The sequence below is a fragment of the Phodopus roborovskii genome, unplaced genomic scaffold (assembly GCF_943737965.1).
Source record: "Phodopus roborovskii unplaced genomic scaffold, PHOROB, whole genome shotgun sequence".
Taxonomy (NCBI): Eukaryota; Metazoa; Chordata; class Mammalia; order Rodentia; family Cricetidae; genus Phodopus; species Phodopus roborovskii.
In genome coordinates, this window is record NW_026126482.1 from 12,584,623 (window position 1) to 12,607,289 (window position 22,667).

The 22,667-nt window shown below is 36.9% G+C and overlaps 2 protein-coding genes across 2 annotated transcripts in view; one reads left to right on the plus strand and one right to left on the minus strand.

Moving 5' to 3' along the window:
* The window catches only part of Cenpp (centromere protein P), a 174,696-nt gene that overhangs the window by 77,103 nt on the left and 74,926 nt on the right, over positions 1 to 22,667 (plus strand). The window lies entirely within an intron of this gene.
* Positions 208 to 16,198, minus strand: Aspn (asporin). Its single transcript, XM_051194313.1, has 7 exons — positions 15,925 to 16,198; positions 12,898 to 13,010; positions 9,484 to 9,697; positions 7,444 to 7,554; positions 3,665 to 3,758; positions 3,295 to 3,433; positions 208 to 593 (listed from the first exon to the last, which is right to left on the minus strand). Exons 1-7 carry the CDS (start codon positions 16,172 to 16,174, stop codon positions 396 to 398), a joined length of 1,119 nt encoding a protein of 372 aa, XP_051050270.1. The 5' UTR covers positions 16,175 to 16,198; the 3' UTR covers positions 208 to 395.

A 22,667-nucleotide genomic window follows, 5' to 3' on the forward strand; every position in this document is an offset into this window, starting at 1 on the left:
AAAAATATATGTAGTCTTCATATTGCTGTTCTTGCCAACTTTATTTTTCTAATAGCTAAGAAAGGGCCAAAATGTTACTAAGTCAAGCATTCTGTTTACAGTACAGTTCTGTTTAGTATATTTGATAATAAAAGGTTAAATACTGAATATCTTTCTGTTGAAGAGAAAAGAATATTTAACCAAAAGATTTATACAGAACCATTCATATGCAAAGGAACACTGCAATAGATGTTTATTCTGAGTATCAATAGTAGGGCAAAATTCTGTTTAAATTTTTTGTCTTTAATCATAATGAATAGAGTTTTGCTTATGTGACATACTACCATTATTAATATAGTTCAAGTATTCCAAATGGATAAAATTTTGAATTTTATATTCAATGGTGACATTAATTACTATTTACCAACATTCCCAAGCTGAACACTCATTCTGCCAAGAACACAGCGAAATGTTGCAGGTTGTATTTCCCAGTATTTCACTGGGTTGTTGAATAAACTTATTGCACTGTATAACGATTTCTTCATCTTTGGCACCGTTGGACAGAAGTCATTCACCCCCACTTTCGTAATTGAATTATAATGAAGGAATATTATCTGTTGTGGGAGGAAAAAGAATGGATTTTTAAATGCTTAATAAATATTAAAAGGAACGTGTCTTATTAATAGTTAAGCTTCAGAAGAGTTGGTAAATCTTGAACATGGAACCTCATGCATGCTAGGGAAATATTCTCCCACTGAGCTGCACTTCTAATCTTTATTTTTAAGGCCATAAAACTGGCCTTAAACTTTTGATATTCTGACCTTAGCCTCCTGACTGATATTACTGGGATTACAAATATAAACTACTATTCTCAGATATAATCACTTTTTTTTTATTTATGACTTTATTCATCTGTTTGCCTTTGGTTGTTGTTGTTTGTGTTTTTGTTTTTTGAGTCACAGTTTCTCTGGGTAGCTCTGGCTGTCCTGGAATTCACTCTGTAGACCAGGCTGACCTCAAACTCAGATCTGCCTGTCTCTGCCTCTGAAATACTGAGATTAAAGGTATGCACCACTACCACCTGGCTTCATCTTTTTTCTTTACATTGATATGAAAGTATTTTCCCGTAAGATATACTCATTTATAGATGTTGAATACTTGTCATACCAAGTCATGTTTAGGTATTATGCAAGTGTTTGGGGGGGGGGGAACTTTGTTATATAGGACTTGTGTCACCATCGAGAATATATTGTCTGGCCATCTTAGCGACTTTGCTTGTTCCTTCTATTTCCCCCACCTCATGTAGTCACTACTGTGCAATATTAAATGTGTTTTGCTGGCAACGCTGGAATATTTATTCCTATTATCTATAAAATCAGCTTTCATTTGCCAAGACTAATCTGAACGTGTTCATGAAAAACAGACATTGTCTAAATCATCTATGTTTGGTCTTCAACTCTCTTCAGTTCTTTATCGGTCTTGGGATATTGTAAAAGATAGTTTATGTATCCTCTTCATTGCTCCCACTACTCCGTATCATTGCAAGGTATCATTTATAGCAATAAGCTCAGTGAAAGAAACCCAAGCTAGGTATGCATTTGTTTACTTTACAGATTATTATTCATTTTGAACTTTTTTTTCTGTGTTAAAATTTTGTCCACTATGAAATGCTAGGAAAATTAACATGTAAGAAGTAGATGGATGACAAGCAAGATACCTAAGTATAGTGTAGCGTTGCAGATGTGGAAATTGGGTTGGGGCTTGAGATAGGGAAAACTGGGCTGTGGTTATGGCTGCAGAAATCCACATCTATACACAGCTGTTCCTTAGTGGCTTGAATCTCCAGAGTGCAGTGAACAAAACTTGTTTAGAGATAGGATAAAGTCTGGGCATAGCGGGACATACTTGTAATCTTCTTAGCATTCAAGAGGTTTATTGCAGGAGGATAATGGGTTTTAAAAATGTCTATAGTACATAGAGCATTTGAGACCAACCTGGACTACATAATGAGATCCTGTCTCAAAAAGAAACAACAAACATTTAGTACAAGTAGTAATCAATTCTTAGTTATTTTTTGTTTTTCGACTTGAGAGAAAAGCCTTTGCATGGTAAGGAAAGGCCTTGGGAAACAGAGTGAAGTGAAATAGGGATTTTAAATTGCTTTGTTTTGGTTTTTCAAGACAGTTTCTCTGTGTAGTCCTGACTGTCCTGGAATTACTCAGGCTGGCCTTGAACCCACAGGCATCTGCCTGCCTCGTGCTGGAATTAAAGCCGTGTGCTGCCGCTACTCAGCAGAAATAGGAATTTTTTTCATGTGAGGGCCATAGACAAGAATTAGGGAAACTAAAGGTTCTAGAATTATGGGTAAAAACTGTCTTCATTTTTGGTACTTCTGCTGGCAGGTAACAAAATGTGAGCTTCTTAGAGAGTGTGAGGGTGCTGAGAATTGAATCCATTGCTTCACACATTTTCTGTAAGCACTCTACCACTGAAATATATCAGTAGCTCTATATGAACTCCTTATGCTCTGTAGTTGTCTGAATGAGAATGGCCCCCATAGGCTCACATGTTTGAATAGTTGGTCTCTGTTAATGCAACTATCTGGAAAGATTAGGAGATATGGACTTGTTGCAGGAGGTGTGTTACTGAGAGAGGGCTTTGAGATTTCAAGACCCCCACCATCCCCAGGGTACTTTGCCTCCTACTTGTGGGTCAGAGTGTGAACTCTGAGCTGCTGCTCTAGGCCACCTGTTGCCATGATTTTACTCTGCCATCACAGACTAACTGGTGGTGCCATAAGCCCAGTTAACTCTTTCTTTTATAAGTGGTCTTATTCCCAGTGCCTTATTACAGCAGTAGAAAGAAAACTAATATATGCTCCATATAGTGATTTTTTTTTTTTCAGCTAATTTCATTCTCTGGTGTGAATGTTAAAAATTATATACCAACTTCTAACCTAGCACATGGATCCTAATCCTCTTGCTTTGCATTGTGGAAAACAGAAGAAAGGGAACAGATTGTGCCTAGTGTCCTGACTTGAGAAACTTCAACACTTCAAGTTTGCTTGGTGAACAGCTTGTCACAGTGACCTCGGCAGTTTCAGTTAGGTGGAAGTAAATAGATGGAGAGGGTCCTATTCTTCTTGAGTGGTATCTTTGTAAGAAAGTATTCTCTTCACACTTGGCTACCAATACCACAAGAGTCATTATGTTCAGAGTTGTCTTGTTGCTCACTGGATCTTTGCTTGAGATACACTAGTATGTTCTACACAAACTAAAATGCCTATATCTACGAAACACAAATAGAATGTTTTACCTGGAGGTATTTCAACTCTTGCAATCCTGAAGGGATTTTTTTTAGTTTATTGTGTTCCAAGTGTATCTCTCTCACACGTGGTATATTAGCAAAAGTTCCGTTTTCAATATCTGTGATTCTGTTGTTTCCAAGACCCAGCCTATAGGTGATATAAAATGTGTTGTGGTTAGATTTAATAAGAGTTTTCTGAAACCCCCACAACCTTATGTAGGATATGAGCCTGTTAGTATAGGCACCTTTTAACAGTGGCTCTCTCCTTGTTTTCCCTTAACACTTTTGAGTAGGATCCCTGTACATTCTTTAAAAACGTCTTTAATGCTTTGGTCATATATGCTAATCATGTTTCAGAGAAGGTTTTGGGAACTTATACCTTTGTAGTTCTTTGTATCGTTTAAAATCTTCAAGTTCCACAGTTGAAATTTTATTAAAATCTAAATGAAGCTCCAGTAAGGTTGGTGGTAGACCTAAAAAGAAGAGAGGTATGTTAGATGACATAAGGCCAAGCCTCAATGACAGTTTACCAAGATTCCAATTGTGGAATTAGGCATTTCAAGTGCATCCTTTAGAAAACCCTTTAAGCCAATGGTGGCAGCTCACACCTCTAATCCCAGCACTCAGGAGGCAGGTGGATCTCTGTGAGTCTGAGGCCAGCCTGGTCTACAGAGGGAGTTCTAAGGCTACACAGAGAAACCCTGTCTCAAAAAATGAAATCAAGTATTAAGATTGTAGCTGAATACCAGACCCAGGGTTTGATACCCAAATATTTAGTATTAACAATTAATATACAACTCTTCATGCGCGTGTGCGCACACACACACACACACACACCCCAAAAATTTGAGTAGCATATTCTTTATATTTCATTCCCTTTCTATTTGTTTGAAATATTGATTTGATTGAGACGCTCATCCTTGGATTTGGCTGCCAGCTTCCAGGTGATACTGTTTATCAGGACCCTGCCTCCTGACTTGGCCCTCACGTCCAGAGACTCAATCAGATGAGGTAGGTCATCCTTTTTTGATGCTTTAGGCATTGGTAGTTGTTGCCTTGATCTGTTCTTTCCTATAATTGTGAATGGTGTTTGAAATGGTGTTCACCTAAGATCCTCGGGTTGGCCACAAATTTCTGGTTGCAAACCAGAGGCCTACCTTAGCTTCCAAAATAGCTAGCACTACATAAACACTTGTACTTGACTTGGGTGGCTTTATTTTATTGTCTTTATTTATGGATTTTTTAGCCAGAATAGTATTCTTGATAATTTTGTGATTTACTTAGTGACTTATTTTACACAAGCAGCAGGCAAGTTTGATTCTTTCAGGCAAATGCCCAGAGGTTAGCCGTTAAGTCATTTGTTCCTTAACATCATCAGTATACAAGATCCTACTCTTCTGAGATGTTTCATTCATTGAAGTTAGTAATAGTTATTTTCTATTAGAAATACAGCTTTAGTGCCCCAGCACATGACACGTGACCTTTGAACTTCTTGTTCTTTTCACACTGTGTACCCAGAGCCTACTCCTCTGCATTTGTAGCTGGTATCAGAGAGGCTGACCAGAGTACTCAAGCAAGCCTTACCGTAGCAGTCTTATTTCAATGTACTGTTTGTCAAACTATGCTTCTAGTTAGTTACCTTGCTAGAAAAACTTCCCATTTTTAACTTTTGCTAAAACATTCCCTTCCCAAATTAATGGTAGAAACTGATGAATGAAATTGAAATATCTTTTCATTATCAGTAGGCTTTATAGCTAAATTTATTTTTTATTCCAGAATTTAAAAGTAAACTAGAATAGAAAAATTATTATTCTAAATTGACAGCATTCTAATTTCTTGAATTGACTTTAATTATATTTATACAATGACTATATGTTACTTTCAGTTAAAAGACCAAGGGTCTGTCACCAAACAATTAGTATTCTCATGGTATTACTAGATAATGTCCTGTGCCAGCCTATTCTGGAGTGGATGATAGTAAGCTGGAAAAGAGCAAACTCAATGGGGAGCTTAATAAACTTAGGGGCCATGTCCTCAGGACACGAGGAAGGTTGGAGACCAGAGAGCAGAATGGGGCAAAGTTTAAGATAGGCACAAGCAGAGGTAATGCAGAGATGTGAATCTAGCAAAAACCCATGTGCTGCTGACAAATATGAACTGCTTTTCCTACCACTATTCCCCACCCACATGGGATTGTGCAGTAGAATTTCCCATACAAACAGAAGACATTTTTCTACTTTCCTGCTGTCAACTCTTCCTGGTAATAGCTCCTGGGATAACTGCCATTTCACCATGCTTCAAGTAATAAATATTATGATAGAAGTTTGACATGCTGACTATCACATTTTAGTGAATAACGTTGTTTCCAAGAAATAGTTTTTTAATGTCAGAGAGATAGTGACAGAATAGTTATGTAAGTTGAGATATTTGATTCTGGTTTGTTTGTAAATATATAATTTAAGCTCTGAAATAATATTAAAAATTAAATTAAGCTGTGCTTTGATATTTGAAGGAAATTGTAATTAGGGTGTATTTAGATAGGAAAGAATGGCCATACCCGCTGACATCACCCATCCTGTCAGGCCGGGCTGCTTCTTCCTATCCATCAAATCCTCCTTTGTCTCTTCCCTTTGTCTTACTCCTTTCCTTGCTGGCTTCTCTGTACTCCATGCCAGCTCACATCCAAGAAAGGAAATGTGTGCTTTTGACTTCTGGATAGAATTTATTGTTTTTCTTTTTTTGTCACTGCTCCAAAAATTACAAGATTTTAGGGATTCTAGTAGTTGAGCACCCACTTTATTTAACTTTAAATAAAGATGATTTATGTGTATAAATATGTATTAAACTGGTTCTTCTCTGGGGGGATTATCTTCCCACTTTTTATATATCTTTCAAATAAGTGAAATATAATTCATTTTTTAATTTAATTTATATGAGTTTTGCCTACATGTATGTCTATGTGCCGGGTGTAAGCCTGGTGCCTGGGGAAGCCAGAATAGGGTTTAAATGGCCATTTGAGCACTAGGAATTGAACTTGGTTTCTTTGGAAGAGCAGCCAGTGCTTTTAACCCTGCTGAGCCATCTCTCCAGCCCTATATAAGTTTTTTTGTATGTATTAAAAATAATAATAATTTCAAATGGGAGGGAAAGCTGTGGTTGGCATGTAAAATGAAATAAAAAAATGGAAAATAAATTCTTTAGGAAAAATTCACTGTATCAGGTACTCTTTGTTTTGTTCATTTTGGTTCAAAGTAATAGAACAGAACAAGTTGATATTTTTACTGGTAGATAGTGAAATTAATGTTCGAAATTGAAAAATTTTATTAATATGGGATATTTCTGACTCAGTTAGTCATCAACACAGAAAAGAAGCCTTTGTTGGAGATGAGGAAATCAAGATTGTGAGCCTGAGTTGCAAAAAAAGGCAGTCAGTCCTACCCAGCTAGTTAACAGATGGCAAGTTTGGGTGTAAGTTATCTAGGACAGTGAAGGAGCATTTCTCTTTGGAGTGCCTGCTTCATGTCCCATTAATCTGAACTGGTGATGCAAGGCTCTTTCTTTCTAGTAAGATTGTTGTCTGTCTCAGATACTGCCTTCAAGCCTCTCTGTGTATATTCGCACATTTATCTTCACCATGTCCCTGGGAAGATGTCACAAAGCCCTTTATGACATATCCTTCTTGCCAAAGCCAGTGCTGCCCCCTTCTGGCCTTACAGTCCCTGTCCACCTCAGCTGCAGCAGCACAGCTAAGGTCTGGCCTCATTCAACTTACTCTGCTTTTTATTCTACACAATTCTCCATCTCTATAGAACTTCGTGGATTGACAGTGTTAGAAGAATAACTGTCAGGAAAGAGAAGGACAATAGAAAGCTCATTGCTGTTTTTTATGTTATTCTTACTGGAATAAAAAGATTATGGTGTAGTGTCAAAAAGATCACTGCATATATTTCTGTATTTTTTTTAAAAAAGTACTAAAGTTCATACCACTCTGATCAGAAATACTGGTGCTAGGATTTCTGATTGTAGTGTAGTTCTTATTATATACTGTAAAGCTTTAAATATTACAAGTTAATGTATGATAATACCATATAACAATGTGTACTCATTGAAAGATGGTACCTTTTAAAATGTTGTGTTTTAAGTAAAACAAATACAAACCTTTTGGGATTGAGGTTAGTTTTGCCTCAGCAATCCTGATATGGAATACTGTCACCCCTTCAAATGCTCCTGGTTCTATACCACTGTTTTCAAGAGGGTTTGCACTCATTTCTGTGGAAGAAATTACATAATTCAGCACACACCTATTATCATCATGGAAACTCACAACACAGAGGGACGCATCTGAAGAATATTGGAGAAGTGTGTCTTGTTCATTCATACTCATTTCCACTCAGTATGCCTACTTGTGTATACTTTTCTATCAATCTCAGAAAAAACACTGCTTTGAATTTTGTGAATTGGAATATATAACAAGCTCCTTTTTAAAATATTCCTTTGTTTTGAACTACTAAGTAGCATTACTTTTCAGTATACCATGAGCATAATGATTTGGATGGTTTATAGTAATATTGCAGCAGGAAAGAAAACACCTTTTATATAATTCACGGTATTTGTGTTTTCCATTTTGTTATCTCCTAAACTGTGTGCATATGCACACACTCATGGAGGTCAGAGATTAATTAGTCTTGGATGCCATTTTTCATGGTGTTTTAAATTGACATAAATTAATTGCACATAACCTCTTAGATTTGTTTGTTGAGACAAGTTTTTGTTCTTTTGGGTTTTTTGTTTGTTTTTGCCAAGTAGGCTAAGCTAGCTGGCCAGTCAGACATAGGTATCTGTCTGCCCATGTCTGCTTCCCTATTGCTGGGATTACAAGTATACTCTACCGTGCCCTACTTTTTAATGTGGATTCTGGGGATCAAATTCAGGTTCGCAGATTTATGCAGCAAGCACTTTATTTCCTGAGCTATCTTGCTAGTCCTAGCCCTACCTCTTAATTTTTAAAAAATCATATGTCACTTATAAATTATGTGATTATAACTAACTTATGTGCCATCATAGAGCCCTCGTCTAGTAGCTGATGGAAACAGAAGCAGACACCCACAGCTAAACACTGAGCCAAACTCCTGGAATCCAGTTGCAGAGAGGGAGGAGTGATAAGAAAGGAATCAAGGCCAGGCTACAGAAACCCACAGAGACAGCTGAGCTGAACAAGGGGGAGCTCATGGACCCCCCTCCCCGACTGATAGCTGGGAAACCAGCATTGGACCAATTCAGACCCCCTGAACGTGGGTCTCAGTTAGAAGGGCTGGGCAGTCTAAGGGACCTCTGACAGTGGAACCAGGATGTATCCCTGATACATGAAAGGACTTTGGGAGCACATTCCCCATGGAGGGATACTGCCTTAACCTAGAGACAGGAGGGAGGGCCTAGTCCCTACCCCAAATGACTTGACAGATTTTGTTGCTCCCTCCTGGAAGGCATCACCCTTCCTGTAGAGTGGGGGTGGGGGAATGGGAGGGAGGGAGAGGGAACTGGGATCGATATGTAAAATAAGAAAAAATAGTAAATATTATATATATTAAAGAAATAAAGCAAGTGAAATTATCTTACACAAAGGAAAAATAAATAAATTATGTGACTAACAGAAAGCTAACTTAGAAGAAATGTTAAGAGGCTGTTTCATAATTGCTAGGTACTTGGTTGGGTTAAGAGAATATATGGACATGGACCTTGCTTAGGTGTTTGAATGACTGTTGAAGACAGATGGCATAGTTATATGATGAACATTACAAATTAAATTGTGAGATGTAAATTATAAAATGTACATATTAATAATCTTAAAACATAGCCAAAACTAGGTTTGTATTCCAAATAATAAGAGAATTAATTGTATACATTATGTTTGAGTAATTTATACAATATATTAAAATACTATTTTTACACTTAATAGCATAGGTTTTATTAGTTAGGGTTCAGTTCCCAAAAAACAGCAAAGTGTGTCACAAGATTCTTGAAAAAGAGAAACAGTATCACAAAAATTAAATTTGTGCTCTATAATTTTTCATACTTTATTAGTTTATAAATAGCTTAATACATTCAACCATTAACTTTTGAAATTACTTTGAAAATTAGCAATCTAAATGTGTCTGTTGATTACAATTTCACCATGTTGCATTCATTGAGAAAACTTACCCAAAACGTGTAAAGCATTCATTCCTTTGAACGTGTCCTTTTGTATTTTCTTAACTTTATTATCATGAATTCTGAGTTCTGCTAATGATTTGGGAAGGTTAAGTGGAATTTCGCTCAGTTGATTGTGGGATAAATACAGCCTTCTCAACTTCTTGGTGGTTAGAAAGGTTTTTGGATGAATCTTTGTTAGCTTGTTGTTGTTCAGAATCAGAGCCTAGACAAAGCATAGAAGGCCAGTGTAAGGCACTTGTTCTCAACCTGTAGGTCGTGACCCTTCTGAGGTATGGGGGGTGGAATGACCTTTCACAGATGTCATCTAAGACCATTGGAAGACACAGATAGTTACATTATTATTCATAACAGTAGTAAAATTACAGTTATGGTGTAGCAACAAAAATAATTTCATGATTGGCGGTCACTACAGCATGAGGAACTGCATTAAAGGTTCATAGCATTAAGAAGGTTGAAAACCACTGGTTTTAAGGAATGGGCTTATTTACAGGATTGACTATATTAGTCATAGAAATCAATATAATTTCTACTATTTGTATATTAGCTAAAGATTCCTATTACAAGGCTGAAGAGATGGCTCTATGGTTAAGAGCATTGACTGCTCTTCCAAAGGAGTTAGGGAGTTGCCTTTCATAACTTAGTGGGTCACAAAGGTGGCTTGTAACTTTTATTCGACCCTATGAGGTTAAATCTAGCTTTCCTTTGAGTAGTACAGTACAGGGTACAATGAAGAAAACTGACTCGCTTGGTGTCACCTGCAAGTGAAGTCAGAGCTGTCTTGCCTAATGAATATATACTCAATAAGATCTTGCCATGGTGCTCAGGACTTAGATCTTTTGTCACTTATCCATTTGTTTTCTAGCTAAGACATGCAATTGTTGGATTGTTGAAGTTACATAAAAGGAATGATGAGTAATAAACTAGGGTAAAAGCTTTTCTTCAGTTTTGTTCAGCTCTGTCAAATGCTGAATGACATAATGCCTGGCAGGATGGGCTGATAGAGTAACCCGAGGTCAACTGTACTCAGTGTTGGCTTTTACACAAGGAACTAACTGTCCTGCAGCCCAGATACATCATTAAGAAACAATGTAGAAGAAAATGTAGTGTGAAGTCACTGTAGCAGCAGAGAGGAGTGAGTGGGGAGGCCTGAGGGTGTTAGAGTGCCGGTCTGTATGTTTTCTTTTCTATGAGAGGACTAGCACCAGGCAGGCAGCTTGAAATAGAACAGAGCTTCCTGGAATGTCTAAAACATTGTCTTTTAAGAAAGGTTATATGTAAGACATTTTAATTAAGCTGTTATAACTATGTGGCATACCACTACTTCAAGTATAAAGCACCTGCTTGTGAAAGTGCTTTAGCCTGTAGCAATAGCAAGTGCTTCTTGTTACACCTACTTGAGAAAACTAGAAAGGAGAAGCACTTAAGTCCAAGAGTTTGAGGCCAGTCTGGGCAACTTAGTGAAACCCGTTATATAAAAACTAAAAATGGGCCTGGCGGTAGTACCACACACCTTTAATCCCAGCACTATGTGAGGAAGAGGCAGGCAGATCTCTGTGAGTTCAAGGCCAACCTGGTCTGCAGAGTGTGTTCCAGAGTGGCCAACGCTACATGGAGAAACCCTGTCTTGAAAGACCAAACAAAGGGAAAAACCTAATAATGAAAATGGCTTATATTAGCACATTTGGTCAATCTACTCATACTAGCCTGACAGTAATACTGATGAACAGTTGAGGAAATCCCTACCTCTGAGTAGCGATTTAACATGTATTTGCTCATTTAATCTTATAAACCATTCTACAAAATCCATGCCGTTATTGTACCCTTCTTATTGCTGAGGAAAGTAAGGACATGTCCTCCATTGTTATTTAGCTGATAGAGCCCAACAGCTGTGTACAGGTTCACCCAGTACCAGAACACTCACCCGGAGCACAATACAATATAGAAATTGATTTTAAAAATATTAAAGAGGTCTAAGAATTTCCCAACATCTTTTAGTGTACCATTTCTCAATGAAAAACTAAAATTTATGTGGCCTGAGTTCATGAAATACTCCTAAAATATAATAAAATTATGCTAACTGATTTGAAATGTTTATGGCTTTTACATCAAATATAGTATTAGTTGTTGTTTTCTGATTATTTAAACAATGTAGTTTCAAAGGTAGTAGAAATATTCACAGGCTATATATATTTCCACATTCTCTTTTTAAATTACATATGTATATATGTACATCCTTTCCAATCTCTAATGATAGAATAATAACCTGTCTTATCTCTGAGTTTCTGTAATAATCAAGTAATGGCATGGGCTAGGTGGATCTTTGGTAGAATCCATTGTGTTATTGCCGACTGTCTTAATATTGAAATTACATTTTATAGAGTAAATCTAAACTTTCTTCTTAAAGCAAAAAAAAAAAAAAAAGCAGCTGGAGTCCAGCTACCAAGCCGTCCAGTGATACAACACGAGGTTTGGAGAGGGTTGACCTAATCTCTAGACTCTAGGTGTAGCACCTTGCCAGTTATCCCTTTGTGTGGCTCTAACATGGTGAGTATGTATATCTTTGACCTGAGATGGCAAGGAGATAAGGTGACTTCACATCTCCTAGACAGAATCTATACTTGGCTTCTGTTAAATGCAGATAGGCCTATATGCAAGGCATAGTCTGGTTACAAATTCTCTTCTCCTCTTAGTATTTTACCCTCCCTAAAGACGGCAGGCTATATGTTTGTTTTCTTTAACAGTCTCAGACTTTAGAGAAATGGCCTGGAAGAGGTAGTCTTGGCCTACCATACCAGACAGTATAGAGCCAGAGCTGTTCCTTTAGCGTGCCTGGCCTCAGCTCAGCAAGATGGAGCAGTGCTGACAGGAGCAATGATGCCTCCACAGCTGCAAAATCAGATGACATGCATGAATATATTAGCCACCTAGATAAATACATTCTGTGTGCTACTGTGAGAGAACTATGCTAAGGTCTTAAGTCAGTGGTTTTGGAAGATTTCTTACATACTATGTTGATTATTGGTATAGATAAGTATTTTTTGGTTGTTTTAAAACAGGATCTCATTATGTAGCTCTAATTGGCCTGAGATCCACCTACTCCTGCCTCCTAAGTGCTGGGAGTAATACTTCTTCCCTTACTCCTTTTAGTGGATAATGAGCATTGTCATTGTGCCTAGATTATGAACTTATTTAAATTCTCAGCCCAATTACCTTTTGTTTCACTATTATTTTATAAGCATTAATTGAATTAAGTCATGGTGTTTACTTGACTCAATACAAGAACTTTTCAGTGGATCATCCATAAGAAAGTAAAATGTCTTTACACTGCTAAGTATAAATAACCTTTTCAACGGTGATAAGGATTTTCACTAAGTATTTGAAAAAATGAGCATATAAACTTACATAAAGTGAAGTGAGTCCTCTGAAATCATTTTCTTTAATTTCCTTAATTTTATTATTTTGAAGGTCAACCATTCGAGTGTCAAATGGAATGTTGCTTGGGACCGAGGTCAAACCTGAGAAATAAACATGTTACAGATGATAGACATTCATGCTAAAGATGAGATCAATAATACAGTAGACATAAATTTTTTTTAAATTCATGGTGATCAGTAACATGGGACTTAGAAGTTATAAAAAGTGACAAATAACATTTGCTTTTGAAAGTCTCAAGACCTTTCCAAGTGACTTTTTGTATTTTTTCAGGGTGTCTATCTGTCTTGAACCTGGCTGGTTCCCAGGTGAAATACATGGTGGTAGACTATGCTATGCTTGGCTCTGTTTAGAGATCACAAGCGGCAGCAGAAGCAGAGCTTATACTCGGGCTGAAAATAATAGCCTTTTTGTGCAGATTTGCTGGGTAGTGAGAAGAACCAAGATGAAGTTGGTTGGGATGGTACACACCTCTAATCCAAAGCACTCCAAAGGTTGAGGTAGGCAAATCTCTGTGAGTTCTAGGCCAGCCTGGTCTAAATAGTGGGGAAGCCAAAATAGTGTCCAAAAACCAAAATAAAACAAAACAAAGAAAAAAAAAAAAAAAGCCCAACATGTAGAAAGTTAGGATTAGAGAAACAGATATGCAAGATAATCTTCATGTTTATTAACAAAAATGAATACTTTTGCTATATTAGTCAATTCCTTTAACCGGCTGTAAATCTTATTCCCAGACCCTACAAATACCTTGATTAGCATGTAGATGTGAGCTATAACTTACTTCATTCGTCATCTACCATATTAACTAAAGAACAAAGTGGTTCAATGCATATCACTTTTCTACCCTTATGTGTTTAGTCTTCATTCTTCATTGCAGGGACAATAGCTGCCTTTGTCATCTCAGAATAAGGTTAAGGTGCATGTTCTTTTAAAATTGTTTGGAGATTATAATTACATCATTTCCTTCTTCTATTTCCTCCCTTCAGACCCTCCCATGAGCTCCCCCTTGTTCTCTTTCAAATTTATGGCTTTCATTAATTGTAATGTGTATGTTCCTAAATAAATAATACAACTTGCCCACTCCATATAATGTTGACCTACATATGTATGTCATTTTAGGGCTGACCACTTGATTTTTAGTACTTTAGAAGTAAGGACAAAAAGGCCCAGAAAATTAAGAGTATTTTGGGGTACATAGCCAGTATGAGGCTATCTTGAGCTATATAAATATTGTCTCAAAATAAGAAGGGAGGAGAGAGGAGGGGAAAGAGGAGAGGAGAGGAGAGGAGAGCAGAGGGGAGGGGAGGGGAGGGGAGGGGAGGGGAGGGGAGAGGTATGGAGGAAGGGAACAGAGCCAGCCTAGGAGAGAAGCCATGCTGAGCTCATTTATCTTGCCACTTTGTACCCTGAGTGCTAGCTGTGGATATACAGGGTTTAGTATTTGCCATTCTGGGTCTTGTGACTTGCTTTGGTCTAGTCTTTCCTTTCTATTCCTTGTCCCTTTCTTTTGGAATGAGAATGTGTACTGTGTACATCTGTATCTTGTAATTGTTTAGTTTCTTTTCTATTTTACAGGGACTCACAGCTAAGAGTTTGAGTCTTAGGAAGCCTTAAACTTGGGCATTTGAGCAGTATTGGAACTGTTAGGACTGTGAAACTCTTTAAGATGAACTGAATGCAGTTTGCATTATAAGATGGACACGAGCCCTTTGAAGACCAGGTATACAATATTAGATCTAAAGGGATGTGTTTGGATGTTAAGTTGGTATGTGCATCCAACTTGAAACTAGTCTTGATTGTCAACTTCATTAGGTTGTGAAGTATAGCTCTGGGTGTGTCTGAGGGCAATTTTAGAAAGGATTAACCAAGGGAGGACCCACCCTGAATGTATGTGGTACTCTCCCTAGAGTGTTGGTGTGGAAACTGAATAAAAGAGGAAATAAAGGAAATAAAGCAGAAAGATAGCTAGCGTAGACATTCATTCTACCTCTGTCTCTCTCCTAACTTTGCTTCCTCTATACTTATTTCTTGCTCCCCCCCCCCCCGATTCCTTTGTCATTCCTCTCCCCTCTTGGTTGCTAATATGTGAGCTGCAATGTGCAACAACCCAAAATTAATGGTTCCTTTCTTGTTGTTTTATTGCAGCAACAAAAACAATATAATGAAATTACTCAACAAGAATGATAAATTTTAAATAGACCTTAGTTCAGTCACTTCTTTCTAGGAAGTTCTAAATTCAAAATATTCATAATAGAACATTGCACTTAAAATATCTAAAGATCTCATGAAATATTGACCCATGTTACTGTTCTAAGTAGGCACCGTATTTTGTTACCATAAAATTTTGCTGCCAAGAAAGTGTAGGATTGACATTTTGAGTTGAATTACAGTGAAGGAAATAAAAAATGAAGTGCTTAGATTTGAGAAGAGAAAGAAATCCTTTCTATGTAAGGTCCCTCTTTTTTGTGGTATGTGTGTTGGGGGTGGTAAGACAAGGTTTCTCTGTGTAGCCCTGAATGTCCTGGAACTTGCTTTATAGACCAGGCTGTCCTATAACTCACAGAGATCCACCTGCCTCTGCCTCCCAAATGCTGTGTTAAACACAAGCTCCACTACCACCCAGCCCCTTTCCCTTTTTATTCTGGACTTTTTAAGTAAGTGCTTTGCACTCTGCTGGACTCTCCACCTAAACATTTCTCTGCCTGTATTGTAGTTCTGGAATCAAAACTGGGGTAGTGAGAAGGTAAGCTATCACCACCTCATTTTTCTTGTTTCTTATATGAGGTCTCTATTTTACCTAAACTGGCCTGGAACTCACAGTCCTTCTGTATTGGATTCCTAAAAGTGTGGACTAGAAGCCTTCCACCTCAGAGTGTAATAAGCCATTTTACAGTGACTGAATATAGTTTTGAAAGTTTGATTACTACTTTTTTTTACGCTCTTAACCTTTTTCAGAATAGCAGTATTCTTGAAACCAAAGTTGACTTCTGTCCTTACCTAGATCAGAACAGTGGACAACTCGAGAGTAACATTGACACCCAAATGGACATGTTGGAAACAAATCAAAAGGGAAAAAGGGGTTCACTGGCTCTTTTGTTGGAAAAAGAGAATTGTCATCGTCATCGTCGTCATCATCTGTATCTTCCATATCTTTCAACATCATATTCTTCAGCGCTGTATGTGAAGGGCTAAAGAAGGGTTTGGCAGAGCACGCAGCCAAAAGCAGTAGCATCATATACTCCTTCATGCTGTCCTGTGGACTAGTCCAACCTGGCAATCAGTAGACATTGAGTATTAAATTAGAGTTTCAACACATAACAAGTTTTATATACATTTCTAGTATTGGCAAGAGTATGGCAAAATGATATTCTTATCCATTGCTATGTAGTATAAGGTTAAATACATAAAACTTTTTTGGAAAGTATTTCAGCATGCTTTTGGAGGGAGCTTCAATAATTCTATTAAATATTTGGGTCTATCCCTGAATGGTGCATGCTCATCTTATCCATATTTAGAAGTCTGGAACAAATTTTACTGTGAAGTACAGTCTTGACCTCATGATACTTTGAGATAAATTTTAGTGAAGGAAGTTAAAATGAAGGAAATTAGATTTGAGAAAAGATATAGTCTCAGAATATGATCCCTTTGTTTTATTTTTATTCTGAAATTTTTAAAATAGCCTCATCTCAAGAAATAACTCTAAAATGCATAATAGAGATCTTTGTAATAGGAAAAAAATTAAAGACAGATCTGTTGGTTAATGAAAAATAAGAGTGTATTTTTCAAGTGAACTATAGTTTAACCTACAAAATGTTTCCAAAGATACTTTAAAAATAGATTACTTTCTGTGAAATAAAAAGCAAATATTTAAAACTCCATACTTAGTCTATTTCTAAATAAAAAAAAAGCAGCTACTACAAATAATCTGGGTCAGTTATACGCTACAGTGGTAGAGGCATGGAAAAGTGTCTTTGTTTGTTTGTTTTGAAATACAGCTGCACATATCCCAAGCTGGCCTGGAACTCACTAAGTCGCCAAAGATGACTTTGTACTGCTACTACATTGGGAATCCTAGGACAGCTCTTGATCTACATAGTAGGACCCTGTCAAAAATAACAATAACAAAAAAAGAAAAATGATACTCTTGAATGTTAAGTGATTTGATGGCAGTGAGGGAAAGCTGGCTGTGGAGATTGCTGAGTGAGTCAAGTGCTTACTATGCAACCATGAATAACTGAATTGATGATATCTTCAGCACACCCTTGAAAACTGAGTGTGTTGGCACAAATCTATAACCCCAGTTCTTGGCATGAATGGGAAAGAATACAGGTGGATCCCAGGGACTCCTTGGATAGCCAGCCTAGTTAGTAGAAATGGCCACCTCAGGGTTAGACCCTGTCTAAAAAATGAGAGGAAAAGCAACACTTGGTGTGGATTTCTGGCCTCCATTCACACCTGCATGGCTGAACACACCTTTCACATACATACACAAGCCTACATCACACATTCTAAATAAATAAATAAACCAGTATTCTAAATTAGTGACATTCATGAGTGTTTCTCCCCCTCTTAAATAATCTTCCATTACTTTTTGAAACCAATAGAGCCTTGAAAAATATTGAAATGAATATAAATGTATCCCATGTAAATGGGATAGACTGGTACCTTTTCTTTTCACGCATAGTTTTTTATTGTTGTGTTATGTTTAACATTTTGGTAGTGCTTATTTGTTTGTTGTGTTGTTGAGACAGATTTTCTGTATAACCCAGTCTGATCTCATTCCTGTTGAGTTCTGAGATTATAGTCATGGGTTACTATGCCTGGTGTTAAAATGTGTGAAATACCAGTCTGACAACAAAAATCGTTGCTTTAATCCTAATATATATCTTATCCTTTTCTACCCCTTCTCTGTCATTCTCCTGACAGTGTAAGTGGCACAATTTTCCATACAAGTTGTTCTCATTTGTCGGTCTCTCCTAGAAGACAAAGAAAAAATACCTACCTAGGATATTGTTTTGAAAGTCACAGTGTTTTAAGGTCCTAGCCCATTTTCTAGTTTATAGAAAATGAAAATTGGAGTTTAAACTGGCTGATTGTTTTTGTTTAAATCTTTTAGTATAAAAACTGAATTACCTGGGCTTTAACTCCCATACATAGGCAGAAACTATTTTAACATTAAGGCATTTGAACTATAGAACTAAAAAAAAAAAAAAAACTATGGAAAATTTTAAATATTTGTAACAAGAGGAGTGTGTTAGAGTGCCAGAGTGAATGCCAAGAACACATCTTGATTTTCCATGTGGCCTGGCAGCAGAGTTGAGGGCTGGACACATTGTGTATGTTCCACATGCTGGTGACAGAGATTTCTTTAGCCTACTTGCCTCAGTGAGCTCAAAAGAAATTCCCTCAATGCTGAGTGAAGATTTAAGCTAAAGAATGGATGGGGTATGGAAAGTTGGATTTAGAGATGAAAGGGAGTAAAGAGAAAGCACAAGGCACAGACCCAGGAAGCAGAACTTTGATGGGTTTGCTTCTCTTCCACATCCTGCCTTGGGCTCACTAAGCATCAACCAGAGTCCCTCCTCTTCTGATTTCCTTCTTAGAATGATAACATTTCATGACAGCCTCTTTGCCTTTTTCATAAATGAAGTAGATGAAAGTATGAACCGAGACATCTGCCTGCTAGTTTCAGTATTATCTGTCACAGGGGAGGAACCTTGCCATTGGTAACTTGTTGAAGCAACCAGCTCTTTAAATGGCAGTTTGTCTATTTCCTGGTGAGAGGTATAGATCTGTATGTTCATAGCCTGCCACCTCAATGAAACTACCTCTTGGAGGAGGTTCCGGAACAGTCTGGATCATACTACATTAATAATGCCAGTGTAAGTACTCCTAGGAAACATACCACCTTTAGATCTTTGACAACTGGTACTTACCTATGGCTATTAAAAAAAAAAAAATCTTATTTTGAGCACAGAAATACTTTCCTAATGGTTCTCTATGCTAATCCTATCTTCTATTAGCCATTAAAAAAAATACATATCTTTTTATGTTCTTGATTCTAAGTTGCTTGTAAAGAAAACAGAGGCCAACCTTGGTACCCTGAAGAATTGCCCTCTGGTGTTGCTGGGTCTCTGCTGTAGGTTTGAGGTATCCATGAGAAAGAGCCTAAACCTCTGTTGGTTGATATGCACAGCTGTTCACTGCTAGGTAATATTTGCAGAGCATAAGAGGAAGCACTGCAGTGCCTTGTTATCCAGAAAGAATATGTGAAATAATAGCATTATTTTATTATTTCCTATTTAAAGTGGTATGTTGCATGATAAATAAAAGATCCAGAGACTGATATTGGGGTTCAGACTTCAAGCTGAAGAACAGAAAAACAAAGTAGCAGGCTACTAGCTCTTACCACTACCTTGGGCTGAAAAGGGCTGATCCTGCTGCCTCTCTTCATCATGGCTGGAGAATGAATGTGCCTATCCTCAATGTGAAAACCTGATACTGGACCTTGCTTCTATCTTACATACCTCCCATTACATAATAATGGGATTAAAGGCATGTGACCCCAGATCCTGAGATCATCTTTGTGTGAACTGTTTCTCTTTAGAACTGGATCAATCTTGTGTAGATCTGGTTGGCCTTGAACTCACAGAGATCTATCTGTCACTTATCCTGACTCCTAAGATTAAAGCTGTGTACCACTACCTCCTAGCTTCTGGCTGCTGGGATTAAAGATGTGTGCCTGGCTTCTATGGTTTGTGGCTGACTTTGCTTTCTCAATCCTCAGGCAAGCTTTAATAAATCTAAATAATATATCACTACAGTGGTATGGTTTTTTTTTTTTTTTTTGAGCTTGTTAAAACAGTTCAAAGTAAAGTTTATTAGTTTTGGCAGCATTTAGACTGTGATATTTTTAAAAACTTTTAAAAATATTTGCATCTCATTCTCAGGAAGACAATATTCTCCTGATTTAGACCAGTTTTGCCAGTGTTTCTGATCATGAAAATCTTTGGGTTTTGGTCTCAAATTCTAGTCTTAATAAGAAGACTCTTGGGAATACTATCCCAGTGCTCCTACTGTTACTAATAAATAAGAACCATTTAGGGCTGAGAAAGAGCTCTAGACATTACTCCCAGGAACTTTGAGAGGAGGAAGTTTAAGCTTTGGGCTTCCAGAACTCCCTGGAGGCAGTTGAGCTGAGGCAACTTCCTCTCTTCTAAAGCTCCCAACTGTGCTCCAAGTAGACTTTGATTTCTCAGAGTGACTCCTAGACAGTGAACCAACTTTCCTGTGAAACAGACAAGGTGAGATTTGACCAGGCTCTCAAACTTCATAGTAACACTAGAAATGTAGCAAAGAAACACAGAGGCTTCCCATCTGCCACTTAACTGTCTGCAAACTTGAAATGCCGTTTCCTCTCACTAGCTTATTAGGTAAATGAGCCACTGTATTTTTCAATCCCATGTTTAAAGGACCACCTGACAACTGGGCTTGAATATGCCAGTTCACATAGGATATAAATGTGACATAGCATGTCCTATGTATCTCACAAACAGTACAGACTACATGCAAGTATCATCAAGGCATAGCCTTATCAAATATCTTAAAATTCCAAGCATGCATTGGGAAACGTACTCACAGCACTATTTGTTCATAGACACCAATACTTTTTAAAGCAACATTTTAAGTTAATTTCACCTCGTAAATATAAATGGCATTCTAATTAACAAATTAGCTTTTTTTCTCTTTATCAGCTATATTCAGCACCCTGATTGCTGTTTTAAAAACAAAACATTCCTACATCTCCACTTTTCTAAGATTTCTGCAGTAAAGTTAGTCTGTTTTGTCTCAAGCATCGGCCGGGTCAGGTATCATGATACTCATTTTAATGTAGTGGTTACTTGTAACAAGAGGCTGCATGGCTCCCATTCTTTCCACTACTACACTATAGTGCTTCCTGCCAAAACCTAAACGAGAAACAGCAGCTCGGGCGCTTTCACATGAGCTGGGGCTTGTACTCCAGCTGTCTCCCTTTCTTCTTACTTTTCTTCCTTCCTTTTTTCCTTCCTTAACACAGTGGTTCTTGGTCGGATTACAAGGAAAATAAAATAATAAAGCATGCTGTATTTACAGGGATAGATAAGACACACAGAAGCCTCAGGTTCTTTGTGACTCAGTCCTGCTAGCATGTGGCCACTGTTTTCATGGCTACCACACCTCTGAATACATTAGTGTGAAAGAATACTATGTTCTGTTTAGATTATTTAAAGAAAGGTGTTGAAAGCATTTTTTAATTTCTTTAAATATAAGATGTAATAAGAAGTGTACTTTGTGAAAGGACAAAGGAAATCTTTGTGTTATTCTCAGTATAAGGTTTATAAAAAGAAGTCTAATTTTCCATATAGAATATAGCCCTGGTTAAAGTATTATAGATATTCTTTCTTGAAATTATGTTGATTTCTGTTATAATTATCCAGTACCATTTCATTGTACAATGAGACACTTAGCAAGGAAAAATTTGGGTTTTCAAAGGTGTAAATAAAAATGACATTTGAATAATTCTCACATTTAAAAAAACAGTATCATAGGTTTACATAGTAAAAGACTTTCATTTAATATACCTAATATGCTCAGTTTCATTAACATTAATTATTAAAGTAATACTGTTCTCATAAAAGATTGTGTAAGATGTCTATTTACCTTTACAAATCAGTCATGTTAACATTTATGATAAAGCATTAGTGACAGGTTTTTTACTTTTTTAAAACACATAATATTTAAAATAAGTTTATCATAAACAAAAAGTAAATTTAGTTACAAAATTCAGAGTTTTTCATATTTCTTATTATAAGAAACTACAGTTGTGGTTTAAATTTTACCACATAATTCACAAATGTTTATTAATAGCATTAATGCTTTCTTAGTATTAACAATAAAGTAACTGTATTCTGGTACATATAATAGAGACATATAAACATACCTTGTCAGAAAAGAGAAGTTTTCTTCCAAGTAGTTATACACCCTTTACTACTTAGCTACAATGTAAGTATCCTCTTGATTCTTTAAGAAGATAAAATGTTACATTTAAAAGAAAAGGAAAAACATAGCCTGTCTCACAGCTTCTGGTGTGGCTGCGTCCTGGGTGATACTGAAATAAACTGCTTCCACAGATTAGTCCATGTTAGTACTGAAGAGCGAGATTAAAACTTGTTACTGCTCATATGTTTTCCATCACTGTTTGTATCGTAGCCAAAACTTCTAGCTAAACTCTAGACGTCTACTGGAAGATTTGGAAGTTAAAAAAAAAAAAAAAGTTTAATAATTTGTGGCAACTGGCCATTGAAGCTGTAGTCAGTCACTCTAGAAATAACCTGATTTAAGAATATTTTATGAAATTCTAACATGAAAGAATACCTATAAATTAGTTTTGAAAATGACTCACCATTTATAGGCTAATAAAACATTTATCAGAACACCCACATTATTGAAGTGTGAACCCAAAGACTACTTGTACCTAAGTAGCCATTATTTTGTTTTCTCATAATGACTAGAACTATTATGTTAAGCAGATGTCTCTAGACTTTTTTTTCAGCTCTTAGCCCTGTGATAGGTATCTTAAGGAACTGCAAACCAGACCCTGCAAACTGTTCCCTGGCCCTGTGTCTGTTGTGGTATAGATAACTGCATATCCAGGTAACTCCTACCACTTTCCTTTGCGAGTCTCAGCTCTCTTCTCACTG

What these genes read in the sequence shown, in the direction of transcription:
- Aspn (XM_051194313.1), bottom strand. Translation starts at nt 16,174, where the DNA reads ATGAAGGAGTATATGATGCTACTGCTTTTGGCTGCGTGCTCTGCCAAA. An exon ending in GAGGACTCACTTCACTTTAT is followed by an intron (nt 9,698 to 12,897) that starts GTAAGTTTATAT and finishes TGCTTTGTCTAG; the next exon opens with GCTCTGATTCTGAACAACAA. An exon ending in ACTAACCTCAATCCCAAAAG is followed by an intron (nt 3,759 to 7,443) that starts GTTTGTATTTGT and finishes TCTTCTTTTTAG; the next exon opens with GTCTACCACCAACCTTACTG.